This window comes from Macrotis lagotis, chromosome 8 (genome assembly GCF_037893015.1).
Source record: "Macrotis lagotis isolate mMagLag1 chromosome 8, bilby.v1.9.chrom.fasta, whole genome shotgun sequence".
NCBI lineage: Eukaryota > Metazoa > Chordata > Mammalia > Peramelemorphia > Peramelidae > Macrotis > Macrotis lagotis.
The window spans coordinates 42558922-42576259 of NC_133665.1; the positions used below are offsets into that span (position 1 = coordinate 42558922).

General features: G+C 36.9%; 1 protein-coding gene across 1 annotated transcript in view; it reads left to right on the forward strand.

Moving 5' to 3' along the window:
- Positions 1–17338, forward strand: part of INVS (inversin) — a 247342-nt gene that overhangs the window by 134748 nt on the left and 95256 nt on the right. The window contains exons 4-5 of the mRNA XM_074196730.1: positions 14453–14626; positions 15122–15289. Of these exons, the coding sequence (XP_074052831.1) occupies positions 14453–14626; positions 15122–15289 (342 nt within the window). The remainder of the gene's footprint in view (positions 1–14452; positions 14627–15121; positions 15290–17338) is intronic.

Below are 17338 nucleotides of genomic sequence, written 5' to 3' on the forward strand. Positions count from 1 at the left end.
TTCATTGCCCTAGAAGGACAGTAAGATATAATTAGAAATAGGACTGATCTTAGAGCCACAAGACCTGGTGCAAGTTCTACCTCTAACAATACTACCTGCATTATTGTGGGAAAATCACTTAATCTCTTAGGCCCCAGGCAACTCTCTAAGTCTTTAAATTAGAGAAGAGTTAATGATCTGCAATGGTAATGTGAGTGGCTTGGTTACATAAATAGAAAATGCTTTGGATGGGAGTTCCAGAGTTGTGTGTTAAAAAAGAGGAATGCATTCCCATTCAAATGGGTTACCCCTAGTACTCTGGGAAAGTTAGAACGTAGTCATGTTGTAATGTTCTATGTCTGGAAATGTAGACTTATGAGGGTGATAGTAGTTTGGAGTGAGCCAGCCAATCCAAAGAGTTCTAGTATGTTCTGCATACCTTGTACAAAGAGAGATATATATAGATGGGGAGATATGGTAGCAATTCACAGCAAGGTGGTGCAGTGAATAGAGCACCAGCCTAGGAATCAGGAGAACCTGAGTTCAAATTTGACCTCAGACACTTAATTTCTGAGCTCTGTGACCATGGGCAAGTCATTCAACCCATTGCCTTAAATAAAAAAAAAATTTTAAATAAAAAAAGAGATGTGGCACTTTGAGCACACAGATTTGTCATGTTACACTAGCATTAGTAAAAAAAAAAGAATTTCAGATTTTTTTCTATATCTTTTAAATATAATTTATTCAAGGTAGTTAGGGGTATAGAAAACCTAATGTACAATTTCCCTTTTCTCTCTACCCTACCCACAAAATGATGTAAACTGAAAAAGAATAAGAGGATTCAGGCCTGAAGGTCCTTGAAAACCACTTAGTTCAAATTCCTCATTTTATAAATGAGGAAACTGAGGCCTGGTGTATGTAATAAAATGGCTTGTCTTAGGTTACACAGCTATGAAATAGCAGAGTCAGAATTTAAATCCAGGTCCTCTGTCTTCAAATCTGTTGCCTTTTCTACCATACCAAATCTATCTTTCAGCTTTGACTAAGTTTCAGGTCCCTCAAAACTAGATACCAATTGGGAAAAACCCAAGGGTATCTGGAGAATGGAGGGTGGTGGCACCAGCTGGTTACAGGGCAGGTTCAGAGTCAGTGGCTTTTATTGTAGCTCCAAATCTTTGTTACCATTGCTGCTACCCCCCTTCAAGCTCAGAATCATAGCATTAGCTGTCACCTCTTCTATAGATACCAGCTTGCCTTTTTTTTTAGGTTTTTGCAAGGCAAAGGGGGTTAAGTGGCTTGCCCAAGGCCACACAGCTAGGTAATTTTTAAGTGTCTGAGACTGGATTTGAACCCAGGTACTCCTGACTCCAGGGCCGGTGCTTTATTCACTATGCCACCTAGCCGCCCCTTGCCTTTTTTTTTATTTCTGTTAGATAGTTTTGGTCGTGATCACCACCCCTGGCAGCCAGTTCTGAGCTTCTCTTATTGTTACCATCTATTGGAAAGATCTCCTTTGTGTTTTTTTCCTTCCCTTAGTGTTTGATCATTGCCCTTCTGCCATTTACCTTTGGCCTGAGTGTTGTGATAAATAATCTTCCTTTTGCCACCATGTCTCTGGCAGCTTACTCTACTCTCTCTTAATCTTGCAGTGGTCAAGTGGTCAAGAAAGGAGGATGCTGACTCCAAAGTCTGCGTATCCAGTCCCCTGAAAATTAACCTGGCTTCATATCCACCAAATTATACTTTGCAAAGTTGAAGGCAAAGTTTGTGGCATTCAGCATTACTTGGTGTAGTTGCAAACAATAGATTAGAAAAATAGGTCACATATATTATATCTCATAACAGAATTGCTTTCAGTAGACTTTACATAAACCTTCATAAGGCATCATGCTTTCCTTAATGTGCTTCATGGACATTATGAACAAACATCATCATCCCACATGAGCAATATCAGTAACCTAAGACATCATACATCAGTCTGATCACACTATGGAATTGTTATTTATTAACACCTGGCTTCTTGATTTTCAATGGGGCAACAAGTAGTCTTGGGCCCACTGACCTACATTACTAATTCTGAGACCATGGGTATCCATCTCAAATGAAGGGGTTTCTAACTCCTAAGAGCTTAGTTACAACCTTGTTCTTGGGGCTTCTCCATTTAGAGTATTAGAAATAAAAGGTTGTCTTTAAATTTTACTCCTTTCTCTTATCCACCTCTAGTAGAATATAAACTTCTTGGTTATTTTTGTCTTCCTTTCCCTAGCAACTAGTCCATTGCTTGTTCATAGTTGTACCTTAATAAATATTTGTTGTATTGAATGTAATTGGACAAAGAGTTCTCCTCTGGGACTCCCCAAGAAAGTGATAGTAGCTATTATTTCTTCTTTAGATGGATTTGGACCAAAATATTCCCTATATGGACCATCTTCTGACACCAACTGTTTAGCTACAAATCTTAAATGAGCCTTTTTTTGGGACACTCTTCTGTAACTATCCCTCATTTCTGTTAGCCTCCTTTAGAGGCAAAAGATGCCTATAATTCTTCATTCCTAGAGAATCTAAACTATTCATTTGAGCTATCTTGTGGACTGCCATACTACCTTTTGTTTTAATTATCTAGCATAGGGTGACCCTCTAGCAGTCCACTCTTTCTTTGGGATGCCAACTTTTCATAGCAAGACTCTGTCCACAACATGATCTTCCTCCTACTCCCCACCCCTCAGATGTTCTCATCTTAACTTCTGTAAATCAGAGAATCATAGCATCTCAGAGGTGAAAAGGGTCATTGAGTGTCTTCATGTTTACAGAGTAAACACTTAATAAATGCTTCTTGTCTTGTGGATCAACTGAACAGGAAATTCCTGTAATAGCATTTCTGAAAAGTAGCTGTCTAACTTCCACTTGAAGATTTTCAAGTTATGAGAAGTATAACTTTTATTATTTTATTATTATTTTTTTTATTATTTCCTGAGAAATAGGAAATAATTTCTTCTATGGGGATAACTGCAAGGAAGCTTTCTCTTTGTATCAACTAGAAATATGCTTCTCTGCAACTTTCATCATTTGCTCCTTATTTTGTTCTCTGTGTCTAAATAGAACAAGTTACATTCTCAAAACTAGTTCTCACATATCCGTTAAAACATATACAAATTTTTCAACTGATCCTCATATGGCATGGGGTTTATACCTTTCACAATCCTTGGTTCCTTCTTCCAGACATGCACTAGTTGGTCAGTGCCCCCCTCCCAGCCTTTCTACTCCTTCCCCCTGCCCAGACCCTGCTCTTTTCCTTTGTTGGACACCACTTGATTTCAAATGCAATAAGCAATTTAAATATTTGGTGTTGTTAATGATGATAGTAGTGGAATCTAAAGAAATCTAGTCCAACTCAAGAATAACTTCTGCAACACACCTGACAAGTGTATTCCCAAACTCAACTTCAAGACCTGAAGTATTAGGGAACACCCTACCTAGACTTGTCCTGAGGTTTTTTTACTTGAGTATAGACCTGAGTAATGAGTTTACCTCTTTAGGGTTGGGATGGGATAGAAAGAGCCAGGTCATAGACAGAGTTCTAAGTGTCACTAAGTAACATTCTCATATGCCTAGCATTCATTTATTTAGTACAGATCTCTGCTCATGAACCATGACCATCTACTTAACAACTTTTAAAAAGTAGAAGGAACTGCAGAACCTTAGAATTTTGATTCTTTGTCCTGGAGCAATCTCTTAATTCCCTGACCCTAGATAAAGATTTCTGAATGCCAAGACTTTCTTAACTGGTTTTTGAACATGTTTTTATGTTAACCTGATTGTAGTCTTCTGGCTTCTTATCTCTGTTATTGGGTAACTCCTTTGCCTCTGACTCTTACTGCCTGGACTCTTAACTTTTTAGCTGTTTCTGACCTCTGGTATGTTTCTTTTCTTTTTTTTAATTTATTTTTTATTGAAGATATTATTTGAGTTTTACAATCCCCCCCCAATCTTACTTCCCTCCCCCCACCACTCTGGTATGTTTCTATCTCTAATCCTTAGGTCATTAGAGTTCTGCCTAAATCCTAGTCCCATGTAGCCATCTCTTGCATGCCCACACTTTATCACAATGTACATTTCCCAGATATTTTTTGAATATTTGAATATGTTGTTTTGAATAGATAATCTCAGGTCTAAGTGGATAGTTATCAATTCAAGCATTCTTATTTTTAAAGTGCATCAGGTAATCTTTCTTCTTTATAAATTATACCTGTCCACAATAGACTTTGTGCTTCCTTTCTTCTACAAAGTTAATCTATAAAAATTTGTCACAGTATTTTTGTATATGTACTGGTGAAGGGTTCGAGGCAAAAATCTCTGCCCAACCCACAGCTCCTACTGACTTGTACACCAGCAGGCTTGGAGTGCTTAAATATCTTTTAAAGGTCATGATGAATTATTTTATTATCTTTGAAATGTTATGACCAGAAAGGTCAAACCTGATTTCTGGGTGTGAAAAGTGCCCCATCGATTTATTTGGTTTTCTTGAGTATTTATTGCTTTTTAGAAGAAAGGAAATGACAAGAAATCTGGAGCAGGGTGCCCTCTTGAGGAAATTTTTACATTTCTTCTTGGCTCATTAAAATGGATAATCTAGATAAATGAAGCTAAGTAAATAAAATATTAAGAACAAATGAAAATTTCCAAATTTCATACACCTATTTTAATATCCAAAGTAAGCACTTTATAGGCTATTAATTGCATTTTTCTTACACAAGCAGTTGAGTGATTATTTTCCTAAACTACATATTGAAGACTTTATCTAAAATTTGAGACTATTATATAATTCTTTATTGGTGAAAATAAAAATACTTGAGTTTTCAGTAATGATAAAATCATGAATTGTCTACTTCAGAAAACAGTTGATTGTTTTGGGATTTTTAGAATTTTCTAAATATAATGAAAGGAACTTTCTAGCAAATAAAAAAAGAAAAGAAAAATTGATCTTTTATTCTCTACTTTTTTCAAATCCTGAAATATGACTAATTATCTCCAGGGAAGTAACTGTATGTGGGGTTAGAAAGGATGGATCCCCCAACTCTCATGTCTTTCTTTCTTTTTCTTTTTTAAATTTAATACCTATTATTTTATTTTTTTATTTTCCATTTATTTATTTATTCTTATTTTATACAAATAATTTTTTATACATTACTAAAATATTCTTGTTTAAGAGTAAACATAATACCCCCCCAAGAAAATATAGACTTGCATAAGCAATAAAGGGGAGAGGAAAAAAATTAACATTAAAATTAAAAAAATAATGATAATAATAATTATAGGTATGGCCAGGTGGCATAGTGGATGGAGCACCAGCCCTGGAGCCAGGAGCACCCAAGCCCAAATCCAGCCCCAGACACCCAACAATCACCCATCTGTGTGACCCCATGCAAGCCACCCCAACCCCATTGCCCTACAAAAACCAAAAAAAAAAAAGGACCCAAAATAAAATAAAATAGTAATAATAATAGTAGGGGTGGCTGGGTGGCAGACAGATCACTTGAGCCAGGAGCACCAGGTCCAAATCCAGCCTCAGACACCCAACAATCACCCAGCTGTGCAGCCCTAGGCAGGCCACCCAGGCCCATTTGCCCTGCAATACCCCCCAGAAAATAATAATAATAAAAAATGTGCTTCAGTCTGTGTTCCAACACCACCAGCTCTGTTGTGGGTGGATCACATTCTTTACGATAAGTCCATCACAAAAGTTACTTCCATATTTTTCCACCATTGCCATTGCTGATTGCAACTTCCTCCATTCATATTTCTCTACTACCATGAACTATATTTTCTCTCTCCTTTCACTCTGTCTCTGCTGTAGGGTAGTTGAGTGGTGCAGCAGACAGATCCCCATCCCTGGGGCCAAGAGGCCCCGAACCCACATACCATCCCTTACCCAGGATCCACCCTGCCCTATGGTCCCAGACAGGCCATCTAATCCCAGCCCCTTGCAAGAAGTAAAAAAGAAAATGTGTTATATCTGACCACTCTCCCCCCATGGTCCATCCTCTCCTCCATCCCTCACATCTTCCCCTTCCCCCTGTCCTCCTTCTCTACTTCTTACTACAGATATCTATACCCCATTGAATATATATGCTGTTTCCTCTCCTAGCCACCTCTGATGAGGGCAACGATTCCCTCATTCCCCCTCACCTTCCCCACTTCTATATCATTGCAAAAGCTCATTGTAATAAAGAAAAATCTTATTATATGAAATATCTTAGCCTATTCCTCCTCTCCTTTTTCTTACTCCCATTACATTTCCCTTTTATCTATTGACTCTATTTTTATACCACAATATATCTTCAAATTCAGTTTTCTCCTGTGCTTCATCTATAAAAGCTCCTTCTACCTGCTCTATTAAATGAGAAGGTTCATATGAGTAGTATCAGTATCATTTTTCTATACAGGAACACATGTAGTTCATCATCATTAAGTCCCCCATATTTTCCTCTTCTCCTCCACTCTTTATGCTTCACCTGAGTCCTATATTTGAAGATCAAAACTTCTGTTCAGCTCTGGCCATTCCAACAGGAACATTTGAAATTCCCCTGATTCATTGAAAGTCCATCTTTTTCCCTGGAAGAGGACATTCAGCCTTGCTGGGTAGTTGATTCTCAGTTGCATTCTAAGCTCTTTTGCCTTCCAGTATATTATATTCCAAGCCCTACGAGCTTTTAATGTAGTTGCTGCTAAGTCCTGTGTGATCCTGACTGAAGCTCCACAATATATGAGTTGTGTCCTTCTGACTGCTTGTAATATTTTCTCTTTGACTTGGGAGTTCTGGAACTTGGCTATAATATTCCTAGGGGTTGGTTTTTGGGGGATCTCTTTCTCGGGGGGATTAGTGGATTCTCTCCATTTCTATTTTGCCCTCTGCTTCTAGGATATCAGGGCAATGTTCCTGTAATAATTCTGTGAAAATGATGTCAAGGCTCTTTTCCTGGTCATGACTTTCAGGTATTCCAATAATTTTAAAATTAGCTTTCCTAAATCTGTTTTCCATATCAGTTGTTTTTTCAATGAGATGTTTCACATTTTCTTCTAATTTTTCATTCTTTTGGTTTTGAAGTATTGAGTCCTGATTTCTCGTAAAATCATCAATATCCCTGAGTTCTATTCTTTGTCTGAAGGATTTGTTTTCCTCAGAGAGTTTTCTTATCTCCTTTTCCATTTGGCCAATTCTGATTTTTAAAGCATTCTTCTCCTCAATAACTTTTGAACTATTTTATCCATTTTACCTCTGCTGGTTTTTAACATATTATTTTCTTCAGCATTTTTTTTTTGGATCTCCTAGACTAAGCTGCTGACTTCATTTTCATGTTTTTCCTGCATCTCTCTCCTTTCTTTTCCCAGTTTTTCCTCTATCTCCCTTACTTGATTTTCAAAGTCTTTTTTGAGCTCTGTCATGGCCTGAGCCCAATTTCTGTTTTTCTTGGAGTCTTTAGATGCAGGAGCTTGTGCTTCCTCATCTTCAGATTGAGTGTTTTGATCCTTCTTGGGATCACAAGCAAAGTATTTCTCAATGGTGTTCCTCTTTTTTCTCTGCTTACTCATTTTCCCAGCCTGAGCCTGGTTTTGGGGTGCTTCCTGAGCTTTTGGGATACCCCCACAAGTATCTCCCTCCTGGTCTGTGAATGACCATAAGCGGCCCCTCTGCCATGGGGCTGAGGTGGGTGGGCTTGCTGTTTCATGGGGGGTGCCTAGACTGAGATCAGGATCTGAATGTGGTCAGAACCCCAGAGTCCTGTTCCTGGGGCAGAGGACAGAGCTCGGCAGTCTCTTCACTCCCCTCCCTAGGCTCAATGCGCTCATGCCCTGGGGGCTCCTGCTTACCCGCTCCCCCTGCTTCTGGGACCTGGATCTGAGCTGCCCTGGCCACACTGCTTGCTGTGTGTCCTGAGGGCCAGGCTTCACGTGCTCACTCTAGCAGGGGTCCTCCTGCTGTTCTCCCAAGTTGTGCCTGTTGCTCCCCAGGGTGTAGATCAGGAAACTGCCCCTGTTGCTGTAAGCCAGCTCCCAGCGTCCTGGGGCTGCCTCCAGGAGGCTGAAGTTCCTTAGCTCTGGCGGGCCACCCCTCTGGTGGGCCACCCCTCTGATCCTGTAGAGCCGAGCCTTTCTGCTCTTTTCCAGGTTACCTTGGGTTGGAGAATTGCCTCACTGGATCCCTCTGTGGATTCTATCTCTCAAAAATGTAGTTAGAGTCCTTAGTTTATAAGTTTTGCTCCAGAGCAACTGAGAGAAGGTCCTCTCCTGTCGCCATCTTGACTCTGCCCCCTCTCATGTCTTTCTAATCCTAGCAAAGTAGAGTTCATCTCAGTTTATATTTCTGGATCAATGCTGATCCTAAAAAGGGGAGCTATAAGGAGCCCCGCCTCAATATATCTCTAAATACATATTAAATCAATCTTGTTGTTTTAGTCCTGCTCTGACATTATTGATTGAATCTTCCAGTATCCAGTCCATAACTCGAGTTTTCACATATCTGGGTCTATTGCCTATCCATTTGATCAGCAAATTTACTTCCAGTTAGACCTCTGTCTGCACTTGGATTGATAATAAGATGTTAGACTCTCTTGTGGTTTTTGAAAGGGTATTTTTAACCTACCTATTCTTTCCGTAGTTCATAAGATTCATAACTATAAGGGACCTTGGAAATCATTTAATCCAACCTTTTTTGTTTCTCAAACTGACCTCTCAGACTTAGATGTTTTTGACACCTTTATAAAGAACTCACAATACAACATAAATATTATAATTCTCCAGTCTTTCCAGGCAATTCCTTCCTTTCTCAGAGCCCCAAGTATTCCTCCAGGACTCATTGTATTACCCTCTAATTTGAACTTCCCTAGGAAAAAAAAAGTAAATTTGGGGTTGATGACCACCCTTGGCAAGTTTTAGTTTCATCCTAGATTCCATATGAGACACCTTTATGGTATAACCTTAAGAGCTTAAACTCTTTCTGGATGGGAAACATATTTGAAGCAGCTGGAGCAGCAAGGAACTTTTCATCAGACTAATACTACCAGAATAACATGTTAGTAATGAAGAGCAAAGTCCATTTTGCTCCCCCTTGTCATGACTTATCTTAATATTCCTCCAGCTTGTGGTGATGGATAAAGGCAAGTTGTGCACCCTATCTGTTCCCAAAAAAGACTGTTGCCACCCATGAAGTTCCTTTTCTCTAGGTGGATTATAGGATTTTCTTCAATCTCCAAGAGGTTGCATCTGCCCAGGAACAACTCCCCTTCTACTTCTAGAAGGTTAGATCCCCAAATTTCTAACTGAACATAAGAATGGATTTACAAATGCCTCATCCACAGGGAGATGCAATCCAAGTCCCCAACAGATTCAAGTCCCAACAGCAAAAGCTCAGTTTAATCAGGATATTCCCCTGATTATTTTCACACTACTGGTAGTACCATTTCTAGGCTTTATGGGTCAAAATGGTCTGTAATGACATCAGAATGGGTAGGGCTACTGCTCTGCTAATATGCAAAAAAATGACTACATGAGGCATTTTGCTTCTTTAATACTAAAGCTGTGAACACCATAGTCATTCTACTCTTTTACTCAGTTGGCAATTTTGACTACATACTACCACTTTCATAAGTTCATTAATTATTATGGGGGTGGGGGAGGAAATCTAACCCTTTATCCAATTCCAAATTTAATTACCTATGTTAATATCTGTCCCATATCTCAAAATCTCTTTTTAAAATGTATATTTATAGGTTGTTACAAAATGCTACCTAAAGAAAACTAAAATAACTGGAAGAAAATTCACTGCTCATGGCTGGACCATGTCAATGTTACAAAGTTACAATACTGATGAAATTAATTTACAAGTTTCATGTTATACCAATCAAACTACAAAAGGAATACTTTATAAGATTCAATAAAAAATAATAATTCATTTGAAAGAATGAGAGAGCTACAATACTAAGGGAAAAATGAAAATAGATGGGAATGATAGTGGACTAGCTCTTTCAGAGCTCTTTTAAAATATATTTTAAAATAGCAACCATTAAAACCATTAGATTGGTTTAAAAAATAAAAAAGTAGATCAATGCAACAGACAGCAAGGGAAAATCAGAAATAATGGAACTCAATACTTGAGTGTTCAATAAACATGAAAAAAACATAAATTACTTAGAAAATAACTTCCTATGTGTTAAGAAAACATATAGGAAAACTAGAAAGCAGTCTGACAAAAATTAGGCTTATACCATAATCTAAAGTAAATTAAAAATGAATATGTGACCTGAATATAAAAGATCATACTATAAAAAGATAGAAGGAAAACAGATTATGTATGCCTTTCACAGCTATGGGTAGGAAATGAATTCTTAACCAAACAAGGGCTAGCAGCAATTATAAAAGATAAAATAGATAATTTTGATTACATGAAATTGAAAAGCTTTTACACAAACAAAATTAAAATGCATCTAGGATAAGAAAGGGAAATGGTTGACTGGAGAAAAAATCTTTGTATCAAATTTCTCAGAAAAGGATTTGGTATCCAAGATAAATAGAAAACTAACAAAACTATATAAAAGCTATTCTCCAAAAAGTAAGCAGTTAAAGGAGTTGAACAAATAGTTCTCAAAAGAATTGCACTCTTTTTTAAAACTATGAAAAAATACTCCAAGTCACTAATAAGAAAATAAATGTAAATAAAAACAAAGGTTTCTTTCACATCTAAGGACTGGTAAAGATAACAAAAGATGAGAATAGTCAATGTCAGAGGAGCTGTGGAGAGTCAGGCTAAACAAGCTGTGGTACATGAACACAATGGAGTATTACTGTGTTTTAAGAAATGATGAATATAGTAACTACAGAGAATCATGGGAAGATTTACATGAAAGCAAAATGAAATAAATAGAGCCAGGAAACAATATACTGAAGTATAGAGATGTCAATCAAAAAACAACAAACACAAAACTGTTTAAAATTATATCATGAAATTACAAAGCACAAGTTTGGCTTCTTCAAAGAAGAGGCACAGGAAGATGAGCACCTTTAACATACTTTCTTTTATAGCTGGGTAGTCCACAGGCTGCATATCATGTAAGTTTTTTTTTTTATCAATTTATTAACTAGTTTTGCTGAATTTTTTTCTCTTCATTTTTCCTTTTGGTAAAAAGAAATTAGTTATAAAGGATGGCTCTTTGGAATAGGGAATATTAAGGGATATAGAGGAAAATATTCAATAAATAACAAAAATATCAATAAAATTTATTTAAAAAATAAAAGGCAGATGGGGCAGCTAGATGGCACAGTGGATAGAGCTCCATTCCTGGAGTCAGGGTACCAGAAATCAAATCCATCCTCACACATTTAATAATTACTTAGCTATGTGACCTTGGGCAAGTCACTCAACCCTATGGCCTTGCAAAAATAAAAAAAATAAAAAGCAGATCTTATGAAATAGTTTTTAACTTTGACTTTATTTGAAGATATGAGTTATGAAAGTCTGATAAGAGACTGAAATAATAACATAGGGAACTTAGACTTTTAAAAGACATAAACAGAGGATGAAAGATCATATAACAGATGAATACAAAATAGTAATATTACCTATAAAAACAGCACATTTAATGCTAACATTCCTAATGGCTGGGCTTGTGAAGAATGCTACAGAAAACGAACGTATGAGGCTATGTTTGAGACAAAGAAGTGCAGAATAAAGATGATAAGGCTGCTATCTAGGTTAGATGGAGCATTTTTAACTGATGAGAGGAAAAAGAGCAGCATTACCTCTTTATTCTTCTTCTGTCCTTTTTCTTAACTGAGACTGAAAGAATAGACCAAAAATAATAAAAATAATATACAATTAAAATTCAAGATAAATAATGATACTCAGCTGGCCTAAATGAGCATTCAGCCCATATGACAAAATACTGAAAAGTGTAGATGCAAACTGATGGTAATGATATTTCAGTAATCATGGAGAATGAGAATGGTACTGCAGAAATAGGAAAATATTCAGATTTTCAGAAAAGGGAATAATATTCAAAGTATAGACCATATGACCAGTTGTCAGGTTTTTTGGATGGATTATTAAATGGTTGCTTTGTGAGTACTTAGGGAAAATAGTGATTACTAGGATCTACCATGGGTTTAGGAGGAGGGACATTGAAGGACAGCTAGGGAGTGAGGTGAATAGAAAGCCCTGAGCTTGGATTTGGGAAGATTCATCTTTGTGATTTCAAATCCAGACTTAGACACTGACTAGCTGTATGACCCTGAGCAGGTCATTTCACCCTGTTTGCTTCAGTTTCTTCATCAGTAAAATGAGCTGAAGAAGGAAATGGTAAATGATTCCAGCATCTTGATCAAGAACCCCCCCCCCAAATGGGATGCCAAAGAGTCAGACACTACTAAACACTCAATTGAACATCTCAGTAGACATCTCTATAGTCCCTATAATGTGCTAGGTACTGTGCTAAGGGCTTTTTTTTTCTTTCTTTACAAATATTATTTCATTTTATCCTCTAACCATCCAGAAACACAAGGTTTATTATTATCTTCATTTTATGGCTGAGGAAACTGAGGCAAGTAGAGGTTCAGTTAACTGCCAGGCAGGATCACAGAGTATTGAGTCTGAGGCCAGGTGTGAGTACAAGTCTTTTCCACTTCAATCAGTGCTCAGTCTCCTGCACCACCCAGTTCTCAGTGGGTTAGGAAGAACAGTTGCTGCAAAATTAAACTGATTTACTTTTTCAAAAGGATAAATAGCCTAGGAGAACAAAGATAAAATGGAGGTTTGGGGGCATGTGTTCTCACTGGTTAGATAGTTGACAATGAAGAAACTTTCTCTGTCAATGCAGGCCATCAACAATTCTACAATTCAGTCTTAGAAAGTTACCTGGAACATTGAGAAATCAAGTGACTTGTCCAGGATCACAAGGAAGTATGTGTCAGAGACAGAAATTGAACCTAAGTCTTCCTGACTCTAGGATCACCTCTATCCACTTTACCCTGTTGTTTAGGCATAAATATAAGAAAGGCATTTGATAATGTCTCTCATGATGGTGTCAGACAGCAAAGAGAACACTGGATCTGACATCAGAAGAGCTGGGTTCAAATCCTGCCTCTGTCACATTCTATGTGTGCTAGGGTTTCATTTCCTCATCTCATAGATGAAGGCATTGGACTAGATGGCCTCTTAGACCCTCCTGGTCTAAATCTCTTTAATTCCCGTTTCTGGTACTCACTCATTTGTGACCAAATCATTTAATGTCTTTGGATCTGTTGTTTGCTAATCTTTAAATGGGTGATCAAGGTACTTTCCCATTTGGACTTTACAAAATCATTGTGAATAAAATATTTGGTAAACCCTTAAAGCACTATGTATTTTTTCTGTTTAAACTATGTGATGATGATGATGATGATGATGATGATTAACTACTACTACACTCCAACCTTCCATCCCTCTTTTCAACCTGTCCTTTTCTATGTCTTCTTGCAGTCTGCAATACTTACAGTAGACTTCCCCCATGCCCCTCTTAGTCTACTAAAGTCTCTAACCCTTGGAGACCCAACTTAGTTGCCACTTTCTCCATGAAGCCTTCCTTACTTAGTTACTCTCTCATATTAAGAGAACTCTGTCCTTCCTTGAATTTCTCCTAGAACTTTTCCTGGACTTGTGAACATGCCTTGTCTCCCCCATTAGGTAGTATGTTCTTGAACGGCATGGTTCATGTCTTTTTATCCCCTATCCCTGACAGAGCAAATCAGTTAGTGAACGTTTGTTTTCATAGAGAATATTGTAGAATCATTTTTTTAATCCAGTGATTTCCATATTCAGAAACATTATACTGAGATTGCCAAAGTTGTGTTTTATTTGTTTTTAGCAAACCAAGCAATTGAATCCAATACCATAAGCTTAAATCTTGGGTCCTTAAATATACATTTCCAAAAGATCTTTTCTGCATTTACAGAAGGATAAAGATGTATCCAGTAGAAGGCTCCTTTCTTTTGTCCTTTGACAGGGCAGAGATTACCTGAATAAGGCTTATGCATCTCTTATTAATATAGTATAATATCATTCCCTTGAAACAGAAGATAAAAAATAAAAGACTTTTTTTCTTGTTTCTATTCTAGATCTCTCACCACTGGGATTTTGATTTCCCCATATGAAACAAAGCTAGACATATTTAGGAACTGATCATAAGTTAATGAATATGTCCTGAAGCTTTAGCTAAAGTGAGTTATATTAGCCAGCCTATAAGTGGGTACCATTCCAAATGGTACTTTGCCATTGTTACCATGGTAACTTTACCATGACTCTGGAGTTATTTAGGGAGAACCTCTTTAGCCCCTGTGTCCCTAAATTGTAGTAGCAATGTCTACAAATATATCTCTTCAGGGAAATCATTAGAGTTTATCGCTTAGCAAATTATTGACTTTCATTATTGTTATTCTTTTTTCCTAGGGAAATTATCGTTTTATGAAACTCTTACTCACCCGTAGAGCAAACTGGATGCAAAAAGACTTAGAAGAAATGACTCCACTGCATTTGACAACTCGACATAAAAGTCCTAAATGTTTGGCTCTTTTGTTAAAGTTTATGGCACCAGGAGAAGTGGACACACAAGACAAAAATAAGGTAAAAGTAATGATTGTAGAAGCTAACATTGACATAGCACTTTAAGGTTTGCAAATGACTTTATAAATATCCCATTTGAGCTTCACAACTCTTTGCTATTATTATTCTCATTTTATAGATGAAGTAACTAAGGCTGAAATGGAATCAGCAACTTGACCAGGGTCATATAGCTAATAACTGTCTAAGATGGAATTTGAATACAGAACTTTCTGACTCAAAATTCAGTGCTCTCTGAGTTATCTCACAGGGTTGATCTGGATGGCCTTTGAGCGGCCCTTTCCAGTGCTAAATCTATGATCTTATGCAATTCAACTACTGAATGATGAAGGGAAGAATCAAGCTTTATTATGTCACAAACCATGGATCACATTTGTTAGCAAGTGTTTTGTCTCATTTAAGTAATTTTTCAGAATTAAGTTCTAATGGCCTTTCCACTTAAAAATAAAGGAATATTGGCTTTATAGCTATACATACCTTTTTTTTTTACATTGTTAGCAAACTGCTCTTCATTGGAGTGCCTATTACAATAATCCAGAGCATGTGAAGCTTCTAATAAAACATGATTCTAATATCGGAATTCCTGATATTGAAGGAAAGATCCCACTTCATTGGGCAGCTAACCACAAAGATCCTAGTGCCATTCATACTGTCAGATGTATCCTGGTGAGTACATATTTTCTATTAAAATCTCTCTTTTGATATTAAAGTACACTTAATGACATTGAACTCAATTTTCCCTTTTATTCTTGGAATTGTGCTTGATATCCTAGGTGTAGGGAAAAAAATTTTCCTTTTACTTTTCTAGAAGCACATAGGGGTCAGCACTGAACTATTGTGTGAAGAAGACTGGTGATTTTTTATTAGGAGAAAATATTTGATTCCAAATTTTTAATGTATTTCTAATCACTACATTTATTGGCCTTTAAAAAAAATCTATCCATCTTTATTTCTCTATAGTATTTGACAGTGTTGATTGCCTCCTCCTTCTGAATCATCTTTATTTTGAGTTTTACAATTTTTCCCCATCTTACTTCCCTCCCCCCCCACAGAAAGCAATTTGTCAGCCTTTACATTATTTCCATGTTGTACATTGAACCAAACTGAGCGTGATGAGAAAGAAATCATATCCTTAAGGAAGAAACAGAAAGTATAAAAGATAACAAGATCAGACAATAAAATATCAGGGTTTTTTCCCTAAATTAAAAGGAATAGTCCTTGAACTTTGTTCAAACTCCACAGTTCTTTATCTGGATATAGATGCTATTCTCCATTGCAGATAGCCCAAAATCATCCCTGATGGTTGCACCGATGGAATGAGCAAGTCCATCACGGCTGATCATTGCTACCATGTTGCTGTTAGGGTGTACAGTGTTTTTCTGGTTCTGCTCTTTTAATGTATTTTTAATTAACACATTTCTATGTTCTCTCCCTGCTGTCATCCCCCAACTGGGGAAAAAAAGAAAAAGAAAAGTGAAACCTTCATAAAAAATATGTGTAGTCAAATATATGTGTCCACAACCAAAAAAAAATGAATCTCATTCTGAATATTTAATCCATCATTCCTTTCAGAATGTAGGTAACATGCTTTGTCATCAGTCCTCTGGAATCATAGCTGGTCCTTCTGTTGATCTGATATCAAATTTGAGAATCATCAAGATCAAAAGACTAGTGGCTCATTCATGTAGTCACATCTTCCTTCAAGAATCTTTAGCCTTGATTCTCACAGTATACAATGCATAGGGTAGTTATTCAGTGGAATATACTCCCAATTTAATACTAAGTAAATATATTGTAATCATTGAGCACTTACTAACTGTGCTATAATGAGGATACAAAGCAAAAACTTAAAGATTCTGTTATGAGGATAATGTTTTTTATTTGTTTTTAACATCCACACAGATACATACAAGGCACTTTTAATGGGGAGAGAGCATCAACAGCAGAAAAGGTTTCATAGAAGGATAACCATTAAAGGAAGATAAGAATTCTGAGAGATGATGATAATGAGAAAACATATTTCAGACAATGATTTCAAAGAGAGTTAGCTTCAAGTCCAAGAGAGAGAGAGCCCAGCCTGGAAGAAAAGAAGGCAAAAAAGTGACTTCTCAATATTTTTCCTTTGATCGGTGATGCAAATTTAAATTCTAGATTATAAAGTAAAAAAGAAAAGAAAACTTTCCTTTTTGCATTATTAATTTCAAATTAAAATTCCATTTGAAATTTCTCTGACATTCAAAGCTCATTCAAGAATTATTTCTTAGGATATTAGAGGTGGCAGTTACCTTAGAGATCATCCAAGCCAATCCCCTCATTTACAGATAAAGATGCAGAGATCCTTTGAGAGGCAAAGTCCATTTCCACAAGACACAGTCAATCAGGAATAGAGGCAGATTCACCTTTTGAACTGTGATACTTTAGAAATGCTAGAAACATGATTTCTGGGTAATTAGTCATTTTAATGATAATTTCAGCATTTTTAATAAAAGGAGGTCCGTGGTACTCTCAAATGCCAAAGACAATCATGGTGGTCAGTTCATGGCTTATGTGCCCTTAAAAGAGGATGGCATTCAACTCTGATTAACAGTTAATGAGAGGTTGACTTTACAAAGAGAAATCACTCCAATGAAGGACCAAGAGTGGCCATCATATTATTCTTGGCTAGAGAGACTATCCTAGTTCTCAGACTACTTCCAGCCTTGAGCAATCTAGACA